The sequence below is a fragment of the Spermophilus citellus genome, assembly GCF_964194105.1.
Source record: "Spermophilus citellus genome assembly, chromosome: 18".
Classification (NCBI taxonomy): domain Eukaryota; kingdom Metazoa; phylum Chordata; class Mammalia; order Rodentia; family Sciuridae; genus Spermophilus; species Spermophilus citellus.
The window spans coordinates 9,564,897-9,585,137 of record NC_138200.1 but is presented as its reverse complement, the minus strand read 5'-3'; the positions used below and the strand labels follow the sequence as shown (position 1 = coordinate 9,585,137).

The window sequence follows — 20,241 nt, the reverse complement described above, 5'->3', positions numbered from 1 at the left end:
CAAGCACTGGCACAGTGTGGCACAGTAATGTGCAGGAGCACAGCCACCTGTCCAGTGACACATACATCTTGTACAATCTCCAGGGGGTACATACAATCTTACACATTCCCTTCCCATAGGTGACTCACCATCTATCCTGTCGCACACACACACCATCTTTGGATGCCATACAGGTTATGCAGGGTGGCTCAGTATAGCACACTTCCTCACAAATCTCACAGTGTTTCACACACACTCTCGTGTGCCATTCACAATCAACGACCCCACAGTCTGCGTCATGCAGGCCATCACTGTCGCATGTCATCTTGCTTGTCCTCACATAGCACTCTTCCAGCATCACACACTTGCATACACTCTCCTATGTGCAATCACGACTCTGGACCAATCTCTCAGCATCACACACTAGCTCAACGTCATCGTCACAGTTTCCCACAGCCCCTGGCCAACAATACACAGTCTTAACTCACCATCTGCCGCACCCAGACCCACTCTGTGCCTGCTCACGCCAGCACTTGGGGCGTCCCTTTCATCAGTCTGCCCTTATGACACATGGCACTCTTATCCCCTGCCTCCCTCAAGTACAGAGTCACAATATCTCGCTCTCATATTGGCCTTTCAGTATCACATTCAGTCCCCAAATAGTCTCTCTCTCTCTCACTCTCTGACCAAGTTACACACGATCTCCCATTGCCACACAATTTCCTCCACAGTATCACCAATAACCTCACCGTGTCACAGGACCCCTGACCTCCTCTCATGGTATTGAACCTACTTGTTGTCTCTCATATATGCAGTTCCACCCAATCCCTCCTTGTCACTCATAATCTCATCTGCTACACAGTCACAGTCTCCTGGCGTCACACACCATGGCTCAGGAGTACACACTCACACGATCTTCCGGCGTCGCACAACACCTCCCGGTGACACCCGCGGACACTACAGTCTCAATGCTCTTTCCATCACACTCTTGTGGTGCTCACACTAGCTCAGCCCTGCGGGCCACACGGGGGCGCGCGAGGCCTGCGAGCCGCACACCCACCTCGCTCTGAAGAGCCGCAGAAGGTCTGAGAAACAGTTAGGGCAAGGCGTCCCCATTTGCCCTGCGGGAAATGGAACCGGGATTAGGGGACCTGAGAAAGACGTGGGAGGGAGATGGAGACCTAGGAAGGTGGAGGGAGCCACGGGCCAGAGGGATAGGATGGAAAGTGGACAGAGAAGATAAGAGGGAGGTGAGAGATGCAGGGAGAGACAGAGACACCTAGAGAAGAGAGACTTATGGACTAAGACCAAGGAGGGAAGACTGCAGAGAGAGACAGGGACAGGAGACACTAGGGCACACAGAGACAGAGGACACGGAAGAGAAACACACGGACCGAAACGTAGAGGGACGTGGAGAGACAAGAGAGCGAGCGGGCATCAAGATAGAGGGACACCCAGAGGGCGCCCTACACATGGGTCGGCGGAGGCAGGACCCGCACCATGCTGGGGGCGTGGCCACTGGCGGAGTGGGGGCGTGGCTGGAGTGTCGCTGGGGCGTGGTCTGAGTGGGCGTGTCGGGGCGGGGCTTGGGCTCTTTCCCAGCCGGCGGTGGAAGAGCGCTGCCAGCGGGTTGGAGGCTGGAGCCCTGGGAAGAATTGGAGGCTGGTGGAAGGGCATTTCTCCCGCAGCCAGCCCACCCAAATTCGGTTTTTACCGCCTGGACCGAGGAGGGAGACCGGCGGGGAGGACACACAGGCCCCTAGTAGCTTTTCGATAGCGGGTTTCGAACCCTGGCCCCCTTCTTCCTCCCCTCCGGGCGTAGCAAGACCAGATTGGGGAGGGAACCCGGCCCACATCTGGAAAGCATCAGGAGCGCCGGACGTGCCAGGGCCCGGGCCGGGCTGCGGAAGGGGGGAGGGGAGCCAAGGCGCTTCCCCCATCAGCAGAGCGGGGTCTGCCGGCGCCGAGGAGGGGCCTGGGCGTGTGCCGAGCCTGGCGCCTCCCGCAGCTGGTTTCCATCAGCAGATCTGGGCCTGAGCAGTCCCCAAGGAGGAAGCCCAGCTTAGAGCCAGGAAAAGCAGGGTGACGACCCAGTCTCTCCACGCTGCCCCCCTCTGCAACCGAGGCCAGAGGCTGGCGGGGGAAGCGAAGTGACCTCCATTTCTGAGCACAGTCTTTAGCTCTTTTCACCCTGCGGATAGCCTTAGTTAGCCTTAGTTCATGCCCTGAGCGGCACAAGATTCACCAGAGACAACCTATATTATCCCCATCTTTTGGAGGAGGAAACTGAGACCCTGAATTTGACTTCACTTCTGGCTTTAATTATTGAAGATAACAATCAATGAACGGCAACACTGAATTCTAGGATCCTGTTGATTATGTCTCCACCTGGAGGTCTAGTCTTTTTTTTAATTTTTTTTTTTTTTAAAGAGAGAGAGAGGGGAGAGAGAGAGAGAATTTTTAATATTTATTTATTTTTTTTTTTAGTTCTCGGCGGACACAACATCTTTGTTGGTATGTGGTGCTGAGGATCGAACCCGGGCCGCACGCATGCCAGGCGAGCGCGCTACTGCTTGAGCCACATCCCCAGCCCGCCACCTGGATGTCTAGTCTTAAGGCATCAAAAACTGAGCCCCTGGGGTTGGGGTTGTAGCTCAGTGGTGGAGCGCTTGCCTAGCACATGTGAGGCGGCAGTACATAAAAATAGATGTAATAAAGGCATTCTACCGATCTACAAATCCATAGATTTGTAGATTCCTCTTACCAGACTCTCTGCTACCTCAGACTTAACCATCTCAGTGGATGGTAAATCTTTGGGGTCACCCTTGACTCCCTTCTCTCACATTCTACGACTGATTTTGCAGCAAATCTAGGCCATCTCAAAGTATCTCCAGAATCCAGTCACTTGCCTCCTCTCGGCCCAGCCACCATACCCTTCCACTTGACTGTTACAGTGGCCTCCTCCTTAGGTTCCTGGCTTCTGTCTGCGGCTCTTAGTCTGTTTCCTCCAGCACAGCCCTGGGGACGCTGTTTAAGACTGTGGCCTTCTATAAGTGACAGCAAGTGTTAGACAGTATGTGGGGAAATCTGAACCTCACACTCTGGCAGGAAAGTAAAATGATGCAGTCACTCTAGAAGAGCCTGGCGGTTCCTCAAAAGGTTAAACCTAGAGTTGCCAGCGACTCCACAGCTAGGTATAGATCCAAGAGAAAGGAGAATATGTCCACACAAAATACACATGCAAATGTTCATTGCAGCATTATTCATAGCCCCAAAAAACTCAAGTTGTCCATTAGCTAAAGAATGGACAAACTAACTGTGGTACGTCCACTCAATGGAAGATCATTTGGCGGTTAAAAAAAAAAAAGAAGAAGAAGAAGAAGTACTAATAGATACATGCTGATACCTGGCTGAAGGTTGAACCCAACGTGCAGAATGAAAGAAGCCTGTCACAAAAGGCCACACACTGTATGATTCCGGTTATGTGCATGTCCAGAATTGGCAAATGAACACAAGGCCAGCGTGGTTGCCAGAGGCTGGGGAGACTGAGGGATGACAACTGAGGGAAGCAGGTTTTTCTTTTTGGGGTGGGGGATGGAAATGCTCTAAAATCGATAGCGGTGATATTTGTATAAATCTGTGAATATACTATAAACCACTGAGCTGTATGATTGATATGTGAATTGCAGCTCAGTAGAACTTTTAACACCACCACCCCCAAAAAATAAATAAAAAATAAGTCTGTCTTCTCAGATTCTCCTGTGGCTTCCACCTCACTTGGAGTCCAAACCAAAACTATCTGCATGGCCCCAGGAGATCCCTACCACCTCTCTGGTCTCACCCCTTCCCTCCCACTGCTCCAGCCACACTGGCCTCTGGGCTGTTTTGTCAACATGCCGGGCACAGTTTTGTCTCAGGGCCTTTGCACTGGCTGTTCCTTCTCTCTGGAATGTTCTTTCCCAAGATATCCATAAACCTTGCTGGGGGCAGATGCACATGCCTGAAATTCCAGCTACTGGGGAGGCTGAGGCAGGAGGATCTCATGTTCAAGGCTAGCCTGAGCAATTTGGGTGAAACCCTGTCTCAAAAACTAAAGAGTTGGGGGGATGTAGCTTAGTGGTAGAATACCCCTGGATTCACACCCCAGTAACACACACACACACACACACACACACACACACACACCAAGCCTCACTCCCTACCTCCTTCAGTTCTCTGTTCAAATGTTCAATAGAGCCATTTCTGAACATTCTATGTAAATTCCCCAAATCCTACCCAGTTTCAGACCTCTGCTCAGTTCTCCCCCATTCTTTATCACCTTTAACAAATTGGAGAATTTACTTATGTCACATCCTCCCCCCGAAAGCTTCCCTCCTTGTGACCAGTTCCTTGTGTATCTTTTTAGAGATGATGCATATAACAAGTTACATAGAGCAGTGGTTAAGAACATGGACTTTGGAGATTATGCCTGAATTTATTTTTTCCACTACATGAACTTTAAAATGTGCCATGTATGAGTATCAGATGTTACCTAAACCTCTCTGTGCATCAGTTTCTCTGTGTGTAAAATGGGCTACTGTCATTTGGTTGTGAGGATTAAATTAGTCAATATGTGCAGTGGTAAGAAGAGTCCAGAATGTAATAAGTGCTCAATAATTGTTATCTATTTGGGTTCTGCTGAAAACTCTATGTGTGTGTGTGTGTGTGTGTGTGTGTGTGTGAGAGAGAGAGAGAGAGAGAGAGAGAGAGAGAGAGAGAGAACTTAAATCTTCCCCATACCCCATATCCCATACCCCAGTAATGAGGACTGAGAACTCAGGGGTGCCCACTGAGAAATATCCCCATCCCTTTTTAGTTTTTGAGACAGGGTCTCACTAAGTTGCTCAGGGTCTTGCTAAGTTGCTGAGGCTGGCCTCAAACTTGCACTCCTCCTGCCTCAGCCTCCTGAGTAGCTGGAATTAGAGACATGTGCAACCACACCCAGAATACACCAAAATTTTAAAAAATAAATATCAAATAACTGTTGGGCAAAGGGTATGATAGTTCACAGAAGAGGAAATACAAATGCCAATAAGCAAATAAAACTATGTGCCACCTCAAGGAAATAGGAAGACATGTTAATTAAAACAGAAAGCAGGGGCTGGGGTTGTGGCTCAGTGGTAGACCAGTTGCCTAGAACATGTGAGGCCCTGGGTTCAATCCTCAGCACCACATAAAAATAGATAAATAAATAGCATAAAGGTATTGTGCACACCTACAATAAAAAATATATATGTATATATATTTAAAAAACAGAAAGCAGTTTTCCCTCATAAGATTGTCAAAATGAAAATAATAACATCTGGGGGCTGGGGATGTGGCTTAGTGGTGGAGAGCTTGCCCAGCATGTGTGAGGCAGTGGGTTTGAGCCTCAGCACGGCATAAAAATAAATGAATAAAATAAATATATAGTGTCCATCTAAAACTAAAAATATTTTTAAAAATAACATGTTGTTTGATGAAAGAATAAATGGGCATTTCAAAAATTGCTGTAGTAATGTCAGTTGAAGGGCTGGGAGCATAGTTCAATGGTAGAGCACATTCTTAGAATTCTCCATTCCCTGGGTTCAATCTCCAGCACCAAAAAGTAAAAAGAAAAAAGAAGAAGGAGGAGGAGGAGGAGGAGGAAGGAAGGAAGGAAGGAAGGTCAGTTGGGGTAGTGTTCATTCAGTTTTCTGTTTTGTGGTGCTGAGTCGAACCCCAGGCCAGGCACATCCTGGGCAAGAGTTTCATCACTGAGCTACATCTTTGTAGAGTGTGAATGGAAGTGTGTCAGTTCAAGTGTCAATTAAGATAGGCACACTTCTGTAATCCTAGTGACTCAGGTCAATTTGCAGGAAGATCACAAGTTTGAGACCAGGCTCAGCAAAGACCCTCAGCAATTTAGCAAGACCCTATCTTTTTTTTTTTTAAAGAGAGAGTGAGAGAGGAGAGAGAGAGAGAGAGAGAGAGAATTTTTTTTAATATTTATTTTTTAGTTCTCGGTGGACACAACATCTTTGTTGGTATGTGGTGCTGAGGATCGAACCCGGGCCGCACGCATGCCAGGCGAGCGCGCTACTGCTTGAGCCACATCCCCAGCCCCAAGACCCTATCTTAAAATAAAAAATAAAACTGGAATGTAGCTCAGTGGTAAAAGCAGCCCTGGGTTCAATCCCTAGTACCAAAAAGAGTGACAATTAAAAGTTTTTAAATGATGATAGGTAATCTGGTTTATGCCAATAATCCCAGAGACTTGGGAGGCTGAGGCAGGAGGATCACAAGTTTGAGGCCATCCTGGGCAAAATCTTGTCTCAAAATAAAAATGGGATTCCCACAATGAAATTTTCCATGCTGATATTAACAACACAGGAGAATTGTTACCTAAGTTTAGATGAAATGGACCAATATCTAGATGCGTATGACTTAACAAAACTGACACAGGAAGAAATAGAAATGCTAAAGAGTCCTATAGTTATAGGACTTTGATGGTTACCAAAGAAATTCAATCCTTAATTTAAATCCTCCCACAAGGAAATTTCCAGGCCGAGGTGGCTTTCCCCCCAAAAAAAGACAAAACACCACATTCAGATAGTCCAATATATGTAAATATATGTGCTATAACATTACATACATAACTATATGTATTTGCACACATCTGGTTAACATGTACAACTATAAATACACATAACAGCATGTATACATGTGTACATGACTCTAGGCATGTGTGTAACTGCACACAACCACAGCTGTTTAGATTCCTGCATGTATGCAAACACGTAAAGAGCATGGAAGTATACGCAACAAATTGCTGATTATGATTATGACTTCTGAGAGGGAATGGGGCACTTGTCCTTTTCCTGTACTGTTCCTATTTTTATGAAATCATATTCATATCCCAACCTAACTAAAACGTAATGTTCAATGAAATAAGAGAGCCAATGTTTAAGGCGGGTATGGTGGTGCATGCCTGTAATCCCAGGGGGTAGGGGCTGAGGCAGGAGGATTTCCAGTTCAAAGCCAGCCTCAGCAAACTCAGCAAGGCCCTAAGCAACTTTGCAAGACCCTGTCTCTAAATAAAAATAAAAAGAGCTGGGGGTGTGGCTCAGTGGTCCAATGCCCGGAGTTCAATCCCCAGTAACCCACTCCCCCTCCAAAAAAGAGCCAATGTTTAGAAGATGATGTTGAACCCCATTTGGGATCTGCCATCTGGTTCTGGACATTGCCAGAAAACTGCTCAATAAATCTTAATCCAGCTGGGCATGGTGGGGCACTCCTGGATCCCAGCAGCTTGAAAGGCTGAGGCAGGAAAATCACGAGTTCAAAGTCAGCCTCAGCAAAAAGCGAGGCTCTAAGCAACTCAGAGAGACCCTGTCTCTAAACAAAACACAAAATAGGACTGGGAAACGGCTCAGTAGTTGAGCGCCCCTGAATGCAATCCCTGGTACTCACCCCCCCCCCAAAAAAAAAAAACAGTCCAAAGGAAAAGCAGCATTTCTCCTATTTAGACAAAGAAAGAGTCCACCAAGTATGTAACATTGTGCATTTATTTACAAAGAGGTTAGAGAAACACACAGAATCTGGCCCCCCTGTGCATGGGGGAGTCACCATCGTCATAATAAATACACTAACTTTTTAAAAAAGAAAAAAAAACTGGAACAGCTGAGGGTCATCCAGCTTCCCCCACTCTCCCTCACAGTGGAGGCATGAGATAGAAACCATCTTCCTTTCCCTCTTTACCTCCCAATCCTCCATAATTGTCCAGGAATAGAGGTGAAAGAGTCCTTCCCAGGTGTCGCCAACTCCTACTTGACCCTCAAAACCCCGAAGTCAGTGCTCCTTCCCTTCCCAGGGCACTCTGCAGGCACCACCTGAGTCAGACACAGTGTCTCTGACCTGGGTGCCAAGGGGACAGCCTAAGGATCCAGGGACATGAAGGGGGCACTTTGTGAATGAGAGGGGGACAAATCTGGGCACAGAAAGAAATGAGAGTGTTCAGGGAGAGAAGTGAAGGGAACAGACTATACTTCTACACTAAAAGGGGAAATTCAAACAGAATCACCCCTCTTGCAAACAGGGACACCCATTGCACAGATGAGGAAAGTGAAGCCCACGAAAGGGGAACTTTCTTGCTCCTGGGCTTGGAAGCCAAAGGCTGAATGGATGGATCAGGGTCCTCCCCTCATTCCTCCCTGGCGGGGAGGGGAGCCTTTCTAACCAAGACTGCTACTACGCATGGAAGGGAGTGAAGAGGGTCTTTGGAAACAGAGAATGGTGGTCTTTGGAAGGTGGGCATGGAAGGGCCAGTGATCAGGAGTGTGGAGGTGCAGAGGCCATAAAGGGGGAGCCCAAGCAGATCCCCAAACTCACACCGTTGTCATGACCTTGAGAGAACCCGAACGGAAACGCAGTATCTTCTTCTTCAGAGCGTGGGAGGCCTTGATCTTCACGAAGACTTTGGCAGGGCCCGCGGGGGCCCCTCCACCTGCACCCCCCACTGGCCCTGCGGCGGCGGTGGCGGCCACTAGCTGCTGCGGCCACACGAGGCCACCGCTGCCCTCTGAGTCGCTGGAGGCAGAGCTGAAGGCAGGCGACTCGCCCTCGCTGGCGCTGGACTCGCTCTCCCCATAGCCGCCGCCCACGCCGCCCGGAGGCCCTCGGCGAGCGAGCGGGCCCAGGCGCCCGGCCGAGCACTCCGAGTCGCTGCCCGCGCAGCCATAGAGCAGACGGCGCTGGGGGACCGACGGGGACGGGCCTGGCCCGGGGCCGCGGGCTGCAGGGGCGCGGGGCCGCCCGCGGCGCCCGTCGGCGGCGTCGATCTCGGCCGTGGAGCGCCAGCGGCGGCAGGACCCGGCGGCCTGGGCCGCGAGCGTGGGCGCGCGGCCACCGCGGGGCCTGGGCGGCCGGGGCTCCTCCCGCTCGGCCGTGGGGTACTTGGGGGCGCCCGGCGGTGCGGCGGCGGCGCGGCCCAGCAGGCTGGTCTCGGACTGGGAGCGCGCGGCCTTGCGCGCCCTGGGCGAGCCCCGGCGACCCGAGGCCTCGGCCACACGTCCGCGGCGGCCAGCGGCCCGAGGGCGCTCCCGGGGCGGGGACTGCTCCACGCTACGGCCGCGGGTCAACGGCGGCGGCTTGCGGCGCGCCGCGCGGCCAGGGAGGCCGCGGGTGGCGGCCTGCGCGCCCGGGATGTACTGCGCCTTCACCAGGCGGCCCTCGGCCGGGCTGTCGGGGGGCGAGGCGGCGGCCGGCGGCGCTGCGGGCTCGGGCGCCACGTCCGCCTCCCACTGCGAGGCCCAGGCGCGACTCAAGGCGGCGGGGCTGGTGGCGCGGCCCCCGGCGCGCTCCACCGAGGGCTCCCTCGCGGGCCGCGCGCCCCCGGGGGGCGGGGACGCGTCGGGCGGCCGCTGGCGCACGCTGTTCTGGCGCCGCGGACCCCCGTCCGCGCCCCCGGGACTCGTCCGGGGCTGGCCCGCCCCCCGGCGGCGGCGCCTGCGCAGGAGCGCCGAGATGTAGCCGTCCAGGGGCCGCCCGGTGCCCACCGGGTCCGGCGAGTTGGCAGGAGCACGGCTGCAGGGCCGCGGACTGCGCAGCGCCACGGCGTGCAGGGGACTGGGCGTCAGAAAGGGCCCCGCGCGGGCCCGGCGCTCCGCAGAGGAGCAGGCCTCCGGCCCCGCGGACCCCGCCGTCGGGTAGGGCGCAGAGAAGGACCGCGGCACCGCGGCCCGCGCGCCCACCGACTCGGGAGCGCTGGGACTGGCGTCTCCTAGGGGAAGAAGGGGGGGGGAAAAGGGGCGGGGGAGACTCTCAAAGTCCTTTCTCATCCAACCTTGAAGGGACCGGCCACCTCCCTCCATCTCCACCTCACCTCATCAATGAAACCTGCCTTCCTCCCTTCCCTTGTCTACGGTTGGTGAAAAAAATCTTCAGAGATCAATAAGACATGCATGACTTGTCCTGCCTCTGCCTCTACCCTCTCTCTCTCTCTCTCTCTCTCTCTCTCTCTCTCTCTCTCTATATATATATATATATATATATATATATATATATATATTCCCAGACCCCCTGGACATCTGCTTGGCCCACTCTCTTACTTAGGGGAGCCACTCAACTCTTAGTCTTAGTGAGACCCCCCCCCCCAGCCATATTTTCTCTGATTCTAACTGCTTCCCCAGACTCAAAGGGATGTCCCTTCCCCTGGTTTATGAATTGTCACAGCACAAGTCATTATCTAATGCCCTATGTATTTTACTTATTTATCTGGTGTATGCTCTATTTCTCCAACTACAATGTCCATTCACGCAGGCAGGGAGCTCCCTGACCAGTTCATTGCTGTGTCCCTCACCCCGAGGAAAGTGCTAGGAGAGCACACAGTAGGGGCTCAGAGATGGACTTTTTGTAAATGAGCAACAGTGGTTCCTGTCTCAGAGTGACTACCGAGTGGCTGGTCCAGGGCTGGAGGGCAGAGGCCCATGAGTACCCAACACAGGCCCAGCAGGTGGACACTGTTATTCCCCCTTCACAAATGGACAGACAGGTCCGGAAAGAAGAGAGAAGCTCAAAATCACATGTAGAGGGAAGGTCACAGCCAGAACTGGGGTCCAGGTGTGACTTGGAAGCTTATGCTCAAAACGAGCCTCTTAATGTCCTGTCCCTGGCCTCAGGTCCCCAACCCCACCCACCTTACCTAGGGACTTGGGCCTCTCGCTAGCATAGATGCCTCGGGGTTCAGAGGGACCCAGGCGTCCATAGGAGCCAGATCCAGAGAAGCCACTGTCCCCACAGAAGGTTGAGGGTGGTGAGTCTGGACCTCCTGTGGAACTGGGGTCTTCATAGAAGCCTGGATTCCAAAGAGAAGCCAAAAGACCATCAGGGAGGTGGGGTGGGGAAAGCAGGGGTGGGAGAGGAGGAGGTGGGGCAGCGAGAGAGTGTGGGCCTGAGAGATGGGGAGCATGGGAAAGGCTGGGGTGTCCAGGCAGACCCCACCCCTCCAGCCCTGCTCACCTGAGCTGCGTCCGCTCTCCTGTTCCAGGCCCCCAGACTCCAGGCTCAGGTCTCCTAGCTGTTGGCCCAGGTCCCAGATGAGTCCAGGCAGGGCCTCCTGAGGGCATGGGGAAAGCAGGGCGGTCAGAAGGCCCAACCTGCTGCCATAGAGTCCCCTGTTCCATGAGCTCATGGACACAGACAGGTTCACTTTGACAATGAGGCTCTGACTTCATAAAATCAGTATGAATTTCTGGGCTCCAGAACCTCTAAGGTCTCTGTCTCTCATGTCCATTAGGGACGGAGGCTAACTCCCATCCTCGCGTAGCCCCATCTAGTCCCTCCTGGGTGCAGTGGGGCCCTCTTGCCCACCGTCCATCAAGGATTCCCATCTGTGCTCACAAGGGAACCCCATAAGAATGTTCTCTGAGTCTACCTCCAGGTCTTCTTGCTATAAAGACAGTTCAGTGCTAAAGGTGGTGTCCAGGACCCAGAAGATCCCTTAGCCATGGGTCGGTATTCTCCTAGCTTTGAATTTTATTTATGTTATTATTACTTATTTTGTGTAGGTGGGTGGTACTGGGGATTGCAGCCAGGCCCTCCTGGGTGCCAGGCAGGTGCTCTACCACTGAACCCCCTCTGTGGTCCCTTCTTCCAGTTTTGACCCTACCTCATGTGCACCCATCTCCCTTCACTGTCCTTTGTCACCAGTGGAAAGTCGTGTGGTACTTCCTGCTTCAGCCTCACACCCTCTGAGGTTTCTCCCCTCAGACCCCACCCCTGCCCGGCTCTGGGCATCCTGGGAAGTCCTTCCAAGTCTAACCTTAATGGTCCTACAGCAGTGATCCCTGTATTTTTTTTTTTTTTTTTTTTTTTTTTTTTTTTTTTTTTGCCCCAGCACCACATCCTCCTGTGCCCTGGGCTCCACTCCTGCCCTGAAACCCACCCCCACCCCTCTGCACCCCAGCGTCTGTCCACGGGCTCCTTATTCCCAGGAGCAAATCTTCCCAGGGCAGTGACCATGACCTCTCAGGGGTGGGGGCCCCAAGACGCCCAACGCAGCCCTGTTTCAGAGGGGGTGGGCCAGAGCCAAGAAGGCTCACAGGGGCTGAGGGAGTGGAGCTGTGGAGGAGCCGGCGGTTGGCGGTTGACCCTCAGACAAAAGCGGCTTGTCTGGCTGGGCGGGGTGGGGGGGGGAGCGCGGGAGGGCAGGCGCCCAGCCCTGCCTATTTAGGGCAGAGAGACCGACGGGTCCCGCAGCCACTGCCCCCGCCCCCTCCCAGCTCGGAACTCTCTGGGCCCTGGCTCCTCCCTCCCCCAGATCAGAAGCCCCCATCTGGGCCTGTTTATGTGGGCAAAGTCGACAAATTGTTGAGCTTGGGCTGCCCTGGGCATGCAGAGGAGTCAGCTTTGAGCAGAACCCCAAAAGCAGCCAAATCGCTCAACAACAAGGAGTGGTTAGAGAAATCGAGGAGCCACCTCTCTACGTCCCCTGTCCCCTACCACGTCCCCAGAGGGCGCTGGCTTGATCCCTGGGCTCCAGCCTCCTGGCCTCCTTGCTGTCCTGGAGGGCAGCCTGGCTCCCCCCTCCCACGCCCCCCTGGCTCGCCGGCTTCATTCACATCTTTGGTTACCGCTATCCTTTCTCTGACACTTTCGGAAATAGCTCCCCTGTCATTCTGCACGCTGACACCCTTCTACTTTTTCTATTTCTATTTTCTATTTTTATATTTTACACAGCAGTAATGACCTCTTAACTTAAAAATCATATAGCAGGTTGTCACTTGTTTATTGTGTCTCTCACTAGGACGTCATCCCTAGGAGAGCAGAGATTTGTGTTGGCTGCACCTACCCTAGCAGTGTTGGGCACAAAGCAGGTGCCCAGGAAATATTTGATGAATGAATGAATGAATGAATGAATGACACATGTGTAGTGGAATACTATACACCTGTTAGGATGGAACATGGCAAATTTCTTTGTGGAACCATCGCTATGATAAAGCATTAGCAGAAAGATAAAAATGCAGAATACACGCATGACAGTGAGTCAGAATTACAGTCTTGTGTTGCTTAATGATGTGGGCACATTCTAAGAAATTCATCATTAGGCGATTTCATCGTGTGCTAACCTCAAAGAGTGTACTTAAACAAACTAAGACAGCTACAATGTCACTAAGTGATATAATTTTACAGGTCTACTGTCCTATATGCAGACCTGGAAGGGTTGTTAAAACCAAAATTATTGAGTCTCAATTCCAGAGCTTCTGATCCCAGTCTGGAGTTGAGACCAAGAATTTGCATTTCTAACAAGTTCCATGTGATGTGGTACTGCTGGTTAAGGGGTCACACTTTGAGAACCACTGGCACAGTCACTGGGACCTCACCCAAGAAACTGGCATTTCTTTCTTGGTATGTAAACTGTTTCTGCTGAGCTGATGCAGGAAGTCCTTTCAGGAAGAGGTCTGGAGGGACTCAAGCCAAGGTGACAATGGTGGGGACCTCAAGGGAGGGATGGGGAGTGCTTAAGGAGGCATGAGTTAGCATCACAGTTGCCAAATGCAGCTCTCCACCTCCCCACTGTGAGAGTATGGGTAGGTGATTTGCTCTCTTGGCCTCAGTTTCTGTCTATCACATGGGCATCCTGTGACTCCATCTCTTATAGGACTGCTGGGAGGATTACATGAGTTAAAGGAGCACTTCCTTTTAAGTACTAATAAATACTAACTGGCATTATTACATGAAAGCTATGAATATCTAACAAGGAGTAATTAAAATACTACTTGCATAATTAAAAAAATATGTAAAATACTTTTTCCCTTTGCTTTTTGGTTTTGTTTGATAAATTCTGCAGGCCTCATTTCTTCCACTATAAGGAGGGCTGAGGAAGAGAGAGTCTGGAGTCTCTCTTCCCCCATGGCCTCCTCCTCCTCAGTGTCTAGACACCCCTGAAATCATCCCCCAGTCTACATTCCCCATCTTATAAATCTGACCTCATTCCTTCCAGCTGCAAAAAGGACTACTCTAAAGACCAGAGGTCCTCGGCCTGAATTCTGCCCCCTGCCTCCCCACAGTGCCCCCTTATTGGTCCTTTTGTGCAAATTCTACTACAAGCAGGACGTCCAGCCGAGGGAGGCTTAACAGGAGTGTAGTTAGGGCTCGTGGAGACCTCAAATTTCCCCGCATCTTTGTCCATTTCCTTATATTCCCTTATCAGTGTCCAGAGCCCTTTTAGCTCTGGCAGGAAGCCCTCTGCAAGTCTCGCTTAAGAACTCCTTGTTAAAAGTAACCCTTTTTCTTCCTGGGAGCAAACAGGACCCAGGGAGCCCCCGAGCCCCACCCAGAATTCATGCCTCTATTTTCTGCAGTAACCTCAGTCTTTACCTGGTATCTCCATCATTCTTATTAGAAAGTCACCAAGTCTGGCTTCTGTCTTTACTTGCTTCAAAGACAGTGTATTCTTGGGTGAAGACACCGGGTAAGTCTCACAAGGACCACTCAGGGAACAGAGGAGGCCCGTCTTCAGAAGGACCCAGGAACCCCAGCACTCAGAGGAGTTTATATTTAGCGCTTCTCTGCCTCTCCCTTGGTGCCGCTGTCTCCCCCACTTCCCCGCCTGCAACCACCTCCTCCCTGGTGCTGGGACAAGCTTTGCCTGGTGACTGTGGGGGGACTGGCCTCTCCACTACCACCTCATGCCAGCCAGGAAGACTGAGGTTTGGGGGAGAGGGGAGGGAAGAGGGAGACTGAGAGATGTAAGATGAGGGGCAAAGAGATGGGGAGGCCGAGGGGCAGTGCCCTGGCTCCTGGTGGGATGGGGGCACTTGGGAAACCCAGGCATCTTGGGGTGGGGGAGCTGGTGAAGTCCCCCCACAATCCCGTCTCTAACTTTTGGAGGGGGCGGGGCCTCCCACAGCTGTTTCTGCTTCCAAGAAGAATGTGCAGGGTCCCACTCCCGGCTGGGGGAGGGGCTGGGCGTGCAGGGCCTGTGTCTGGCTTCAGCTTTCCCCACTTCCCATCTGGGGAGGGGGCAGTCGAGGTCAGCGACAGGGAGAGCCCCCTCCCCCGGCAACCTCGGCTCAGGTTTCCCCAAACGGGAAGCTCTGACCACCCACAGGCTCAGGATGGGATCTGCAAGGGAAGCCAGGGTCTGTAGGCTGGGGGAGGGGAGGAGAGAGACTGAGACTGAGGCGTGGGGCAGGAAGAGAGAGAGAAGAGCAGAAATGCAAGGAGGGAAGACCGGGAGACAGACAGGATTGAGAAAAGGAAGCAGACACAGAAAGTCACGGAGATGTGGCTGTAGGGAGCGAGTGCAGGCAACCAGGAAGGGGTCTCCGGACTCAAGGAATGATGTATGGAGGAGAGGAATGGTGCTTCCCTAATTTGGAGACCTCTGCTCATCTTCCCCCATTAGAGCCCCCAGAAGTCAAATCACCCTGCTGCCTTAACCTGCCTCTTCTAGGGTTAAGGAGGACTGGGACCAGGTAGGAAAGAGAGGAAAGTGTCATGGATGGGTCTTGATGCCGGTGGGGGCCTCAGAGACAGAGCTAACTCCCAGCAGTGATCCCTCCCTCTGGAGGCCCTAAATCCCCTCCCCCCACCGCGCCCCCTCTGGAGATCTCCAAGCACACCAAGGCTCAGCGAAGATGGAACCCTCCCTGGTAGCCGGGCCCAGAGGGAGGCATGTTTGAATCCCCACTGTGTGACCTTGGGTGAGTCACTTCCTCTCTCTGAGCCTCAGTTTTTTTCTCTGTAAAATGGGAACTACCACCCCCTATCTCCCAAGCTGCAAAAAGACAACGCGTGCAAAGTACTCAGATCCAGTCTTGACACATACTTGGCGCCCAGAAGGATTTTCTTTGGGGAAGGGGTATAGAGGATGGAGCCATGCATCTCATGAGGCCCCAGCAGAGGCCATGCAGTACCCCCTCCCCCGATTTGAGGACGGAGAGGCCAGGTCCCGCCCGCCGCTTGGACTCCAGGGTCTCCAACCCTACCCCTGTCCTTTCCCCCTCTCTGAGCCCCCTCGCGACGTGTGCCTGAGCATCCAACCGAGACAGACAGACAGATACAGACGAGGGTGGAGGGAAGAACGGACAGGCGGCCCCTCACCAGCTGCTCCTCTAGGGCCGCTGCGGCCCGGCGCGCCGCCGCCGCATCTTCGTCCTCGTCGGCGTCCTCCTCGTCCTCGGCCTCAGCGCCCCCCATTCCGGGCTGGGCCAGCCGCAGCGCCTGCTGCACGCGGTACTCCTGCCTCTCTCGGAGCCAATGCAACTCGCAGAGCCCGGCCAGGCTGCCCTCCAGCCAGCCCCGCAGCCGGCCCCGTTCGGGGCTCACCGGGAACGAGAAGGCCCGGATCATGGCTGCGGCCCCCCGCCCCAGCCCGGCCGGGCCCCACGGCCACCCCTCTCCCGGTCCCACCTCCCCGCCCCAGCAGCCCGCCTGCCCGCCCGCCCGCCCGCCCGCTGGCCGGGCTGTCACCGTCTCATCTGCATAGGCGCCCGCCCATTGGGCCGCCCACCCGTGCCTTATCTGCATGGCCACGCCCCCGGCCACACAGCAACCGCCGCCTATTGGTGGGTTCCATCCTTACGAAGTTGCTGGACAGAGCACCCGCGCCGCCCAACACGACGCATGCTCGAAGCTACCTACTCACTCTGCTTAAAGACAGCCTCGCCACGCCCCCCCGTGAATCTGCCTCAGGGCCTTGACCACGCCTCCCTACGCATCACAATGAAACAAGTCCGCCCTTGCTCCAATGCCATTGGTCTGTTCCTCCGGGTCCTGCAGCCGGTTCCGCCCTCCTGCGGGCGAGCTCTGGCTACCATTGGACTGTCCGGCGAGAGAGGAAGGATGGTCTATAAATAGAGAATGCATCCACGTGACAGTTTGGCAGAAGTTCCAACCTCCCTGTTCTAACCTTCAGCTTCTGAGGCTGCGCGAGGAGGGGGGGCGGGGGAGAACAAGGTTGAGGGTCGAGCTCTGATTTCGCCTCCTCTTCCAGGAAGCCTTCCGAGGCACTCCTCTGTAAAACGGATAAAGTTATGCTTCTTAAAGGAGGGCCGGCTTCACCCACGTGGGACTCGCTTAGACGACCTCGGCGCTTGGTTTAATATTCTGCTAGAGCTCTCTTGAAATTCACATATTTTTTGAGCAAGGGACCCCACGTTTTCATTTTGCACTGAGCAGACAAAATTATGTGGCCGGTCTTTCTTCTAACGGTCCAAGATCGGTTGTGTCCCAAATTCTGGACGTTGGGTGGAAGATGAAATGATTTGATGGGAACAGAGAATCTAAGCGTCTTTGTCTCCTAGGTGCAGTGAGGCTGTAAGCTCCACCAGTCGGCGATTCCAGGGCCTTTGTTCTACGTTCTAAGAGGCTTTGTTCTCCGCCTTCTAAGATGCTCTGTTCTCAGCGTTCTCTGGTCCTGAGGCTGAGCCTGCCACCGGTTTCCAAGGCTCCCTGCACCTCCCCGCGCTCCGCCAGCGGGGCTAGCGCCCCCCCAGGTGGCCAGCCTGTGTCACTGCGCTCGGTGTGTCGTGTACCTCCCCACAGCTCTCCTGAGCTAGCTCCGATATTCATACCCATTTCCCGGACAGATCTTGTGCCCTTTTTGTTTGTTTTTGTCCTGGGGATTGAGCCCAGGGGCGCCCCACCACTTGCTACATCCCCAGCCCTCTTTTACTTTTTTTTATTTTGAGACAGGGTCTGGCTAAGTTGCTTAGGGCCTCGCTAAGTGCCCAGGCGGCTTGGAACTCATGATCCTCCTGCTTCAGCCTCCGGAGTCGCTGGGATCACAGGCGTGCGCCATCGCGCCGGGCTGGGGACAGATCTTGACTCTTATTAAAAGTCAAGGCCCAGATCATGTGAGACCTTCATCTCATTATTGTTATTTTGGTACTGGGGATTGAACCTAGGGGCACTCTACCACTGAACTACATCGCCAGGTTGGCCTCCAACTGATGATCTTCCTGCCTCAGCCACCTGAGGTGCTAGGACAGAGGAGTGCCACACCACCGCCTGCAGAACTTCCACTTCCATTTTATCACTTTGGTGTGCCCTACAGAAACTTATGGTCCTGGCATGGAGATAGCAGTGTTAGAGTGGAGAGCAAAGACGTTGAAGGCGGGCTGCCTGGGGATAGTCTGCAACTTTCTAGCTGTGTGGTTTGGGGAAGCAACTTAACCTCTCTGTGCCTCATTTTCATTTGTACCTCATAGAATTGTTCCGAAGATCAAATGAATTATTTGTCAAGTACTTGGAGCATTATCTTCCACACATTAAGAACCACAGAGGGGGCTGGGGTTGTGGCTCAGTGGTGGAGCACTTGCCTAACACGTGTGAGGCCCTGGGTTCAATCCTCAGCACCACATAAAAAATAAAGGCATAAAAATTTATTTTAAAAATTAAAAAAAAAACACAGAAGGGGTTGGGGGTTGTGGCTCAGTGGTAGAGCACTCGCCTAGCATCTGTGAGGCACTGGGTTTGATCCTCAGCACTATATAAAAAATAAATACAAAATAAAAAGGTATTTTTAAAAGGAACAACAGAAGGGTTTGATACTTAAGTTTTTTGAAAAAAAAATCTGTGAGTCCCAAGGAGAAAAAGAGCTGGACTTTAGTAGACAAAAACTGTATTCAGTCCTCTTGTTCAAGACAGACCTACACCATCTAATTTTCAAATAGCTGGGAGACAATCAAGGATTGATGATGGGGTCTAGCGAGCTTGAAACAGATTTTCTGAGTAGTCAGTGTCTGGGTGAAGTCAGAATTGTCTTTCATCCCTGCTGTTCTGCAAAACAGGTTGAGCCGTCTGCTGATGGAAGGTTGGGTCTGGAGGTGATTTAAAGGCATTTGAAGATGGATATTCCAAGGATGGTGACTAGGGGTAAAGCCAGTATTTGAGGCTAGGGGCAGCAAGATGAGAAGGCTCCATCAGGAGGTGAAGAGAGCCTGCCCGCTGGGGTGTCAGAAGAGCTGTAACAACATTGGAGATTTCCTTTTTTTGGTACTGGGGATTGAACTCATGGGCACTCAACCACTGAGCCACATCCCCAGCCCTATTTCATATTTTATTTAGAGACAGGGTCTCACTGAGTTGCTTAGTGTTCTGCTTTTGCTGAGGCTGGCTTTAAACTCGAGATCCTCCTGCCTCAGCCTCCCAAACTACTGGGATTATAGGCATGGGGCACCGAGACTGGTGGAGATTTCTCTTTTGACCTCTCTCTGTTCTTACTGATGATGATGATGGAGGAGAATAAGAAATCCTGGGAAGGAGCACAAAGTAGTTGCTTCCAACGGGCACCTCCACCCCGGAAGCCACATGTCCAAGGCTAGACAGTTGTGAAGGACCAGCTCACATGTCCCCTGAGTTCCCTGGCCTCAGTGAGGCTGACAGTGATGTCAGTCGGTCAACACAGATCCGTCCGTCGGTCTGTTGTGCTGGAGCTTGAACCTAGAGCCTCACTGGGCCAGGCAAGGGCTCTACCACTGAGCTACCCAACCAGCTTATAATAGACTTTTTCTTGCGGTACTGGGGATTGAGCTGAAGACCCTGTGCATGACAGGCAGGTGCTGTATGACTTCGCTGCATCCCCAGCTCGGCACATTTCCCGCTTAGTCAAGACAGAAGTTTCCTGGATACAAAAAAAATTGCCCAAATGTGATCAAAGGCCATACTTAAACCTCCTCGATCTAAGGTGACTGCAAACAAGGTAAAACATCCAACTTCCAGCTGGGCTTTGCAGGGTCAGGGGCCTTGGATTGTGAGAGTTTGAGCCGGGCGAGGTGATACCTGCCTGTAATCCAGCTACTCAGGAGGCTGAAACAGGAGGATGGCCATCTGGGCAATTTATTGAGACCCTATCTCCAGATAAATAAAAAGGGCTTGGGGATATAGTGGCAGAATATTTGCCTAGCACGTGTGAGGCCCTGGGTTCAATCCCCAGTACCACAAAAAGAAAAAAAAAAGTTATGAGATTTTGAGTTCTTCTAGCAGAATATCAAATGAAACTGGAGTAGAGGGAAGTAAGTCAGGGCCCGATGGGGAACTGCGAGAGGAAGCAAGTTCAGTGTCTCCATCAATTAAGGAATTGCCTTATGTGATTGGTCAAAATCAAAATGGAGTCACTTGTGTCAAGCCCTAACAAAGATAATAATAACAAACCCCAAAGATCACAGATCAGGCATGCACACGATGATAATAAGAATTATCACAGAAGCCTCTGCCCAAATCAAATCACAAGTTTGCACAAAGGCCACAAGTTCACAC

The 20,241-nt window shown here is 52.6% G+C and overlaps 1 protein-coding gene across 1 annotated transcript; it reads right to left on the bottom strand.

The window, feature by feature from the left end:
- Nucleotides 1–7,546: 7,546 nt before the first annotated feature.
- On the bottom strand, nt 7,547–16,581 carry DACT3 (dishevelled binding antagonist of beta catenin 3). The gene is made up of 4 exons (XM_081275649.1): nt 16,084–16,581; nt 10,996–11,092; nt 10,679–10,831; nt 7,547–9,757 (listed from the first exon to the last, which is right to left on the bottom strand). The coding sequence occupies exons 1-4, from the start codon at nt 16,507–16,509 to the stop codon at nt 8,364–8,366; spliced, it is 2,070 nt and encodes a 689-aa protein (XP_081131775.1). The 5' UTR covers nt 16,510–16,581; the 3' UTR covers nt 7,547–8,363.
- Nucleotides 16,582–20,241: the final 3,660 nt, after the last annotated feature.

Excerpts from the sequence above, each read along its gene's own strand:
- DACT3 (XM_081275649.1), bottom strand. The coding sequence starts at position 16,509 with ATGCAGATAAGGCACGGGTGGGCGGCCCAATGGGCGGGCGCCTATGCA. Across the intron at positions 11,093-16,083 it reads CGGCCCTAGAGGAGCAGCTG|GAGGCCCTGCCTGGACTCAT; the intron begins GTGAGGGGCCGC and ends CCATGCCCTCAG. Across the intron at positions 10,832-10,995 it reads GGAGAGCGGACGCAGCTCAG|GCTTCTATGAAGACCCCAGT; the intron begins GTGAGCAGGGCT and ends TTTGGAATCCAG.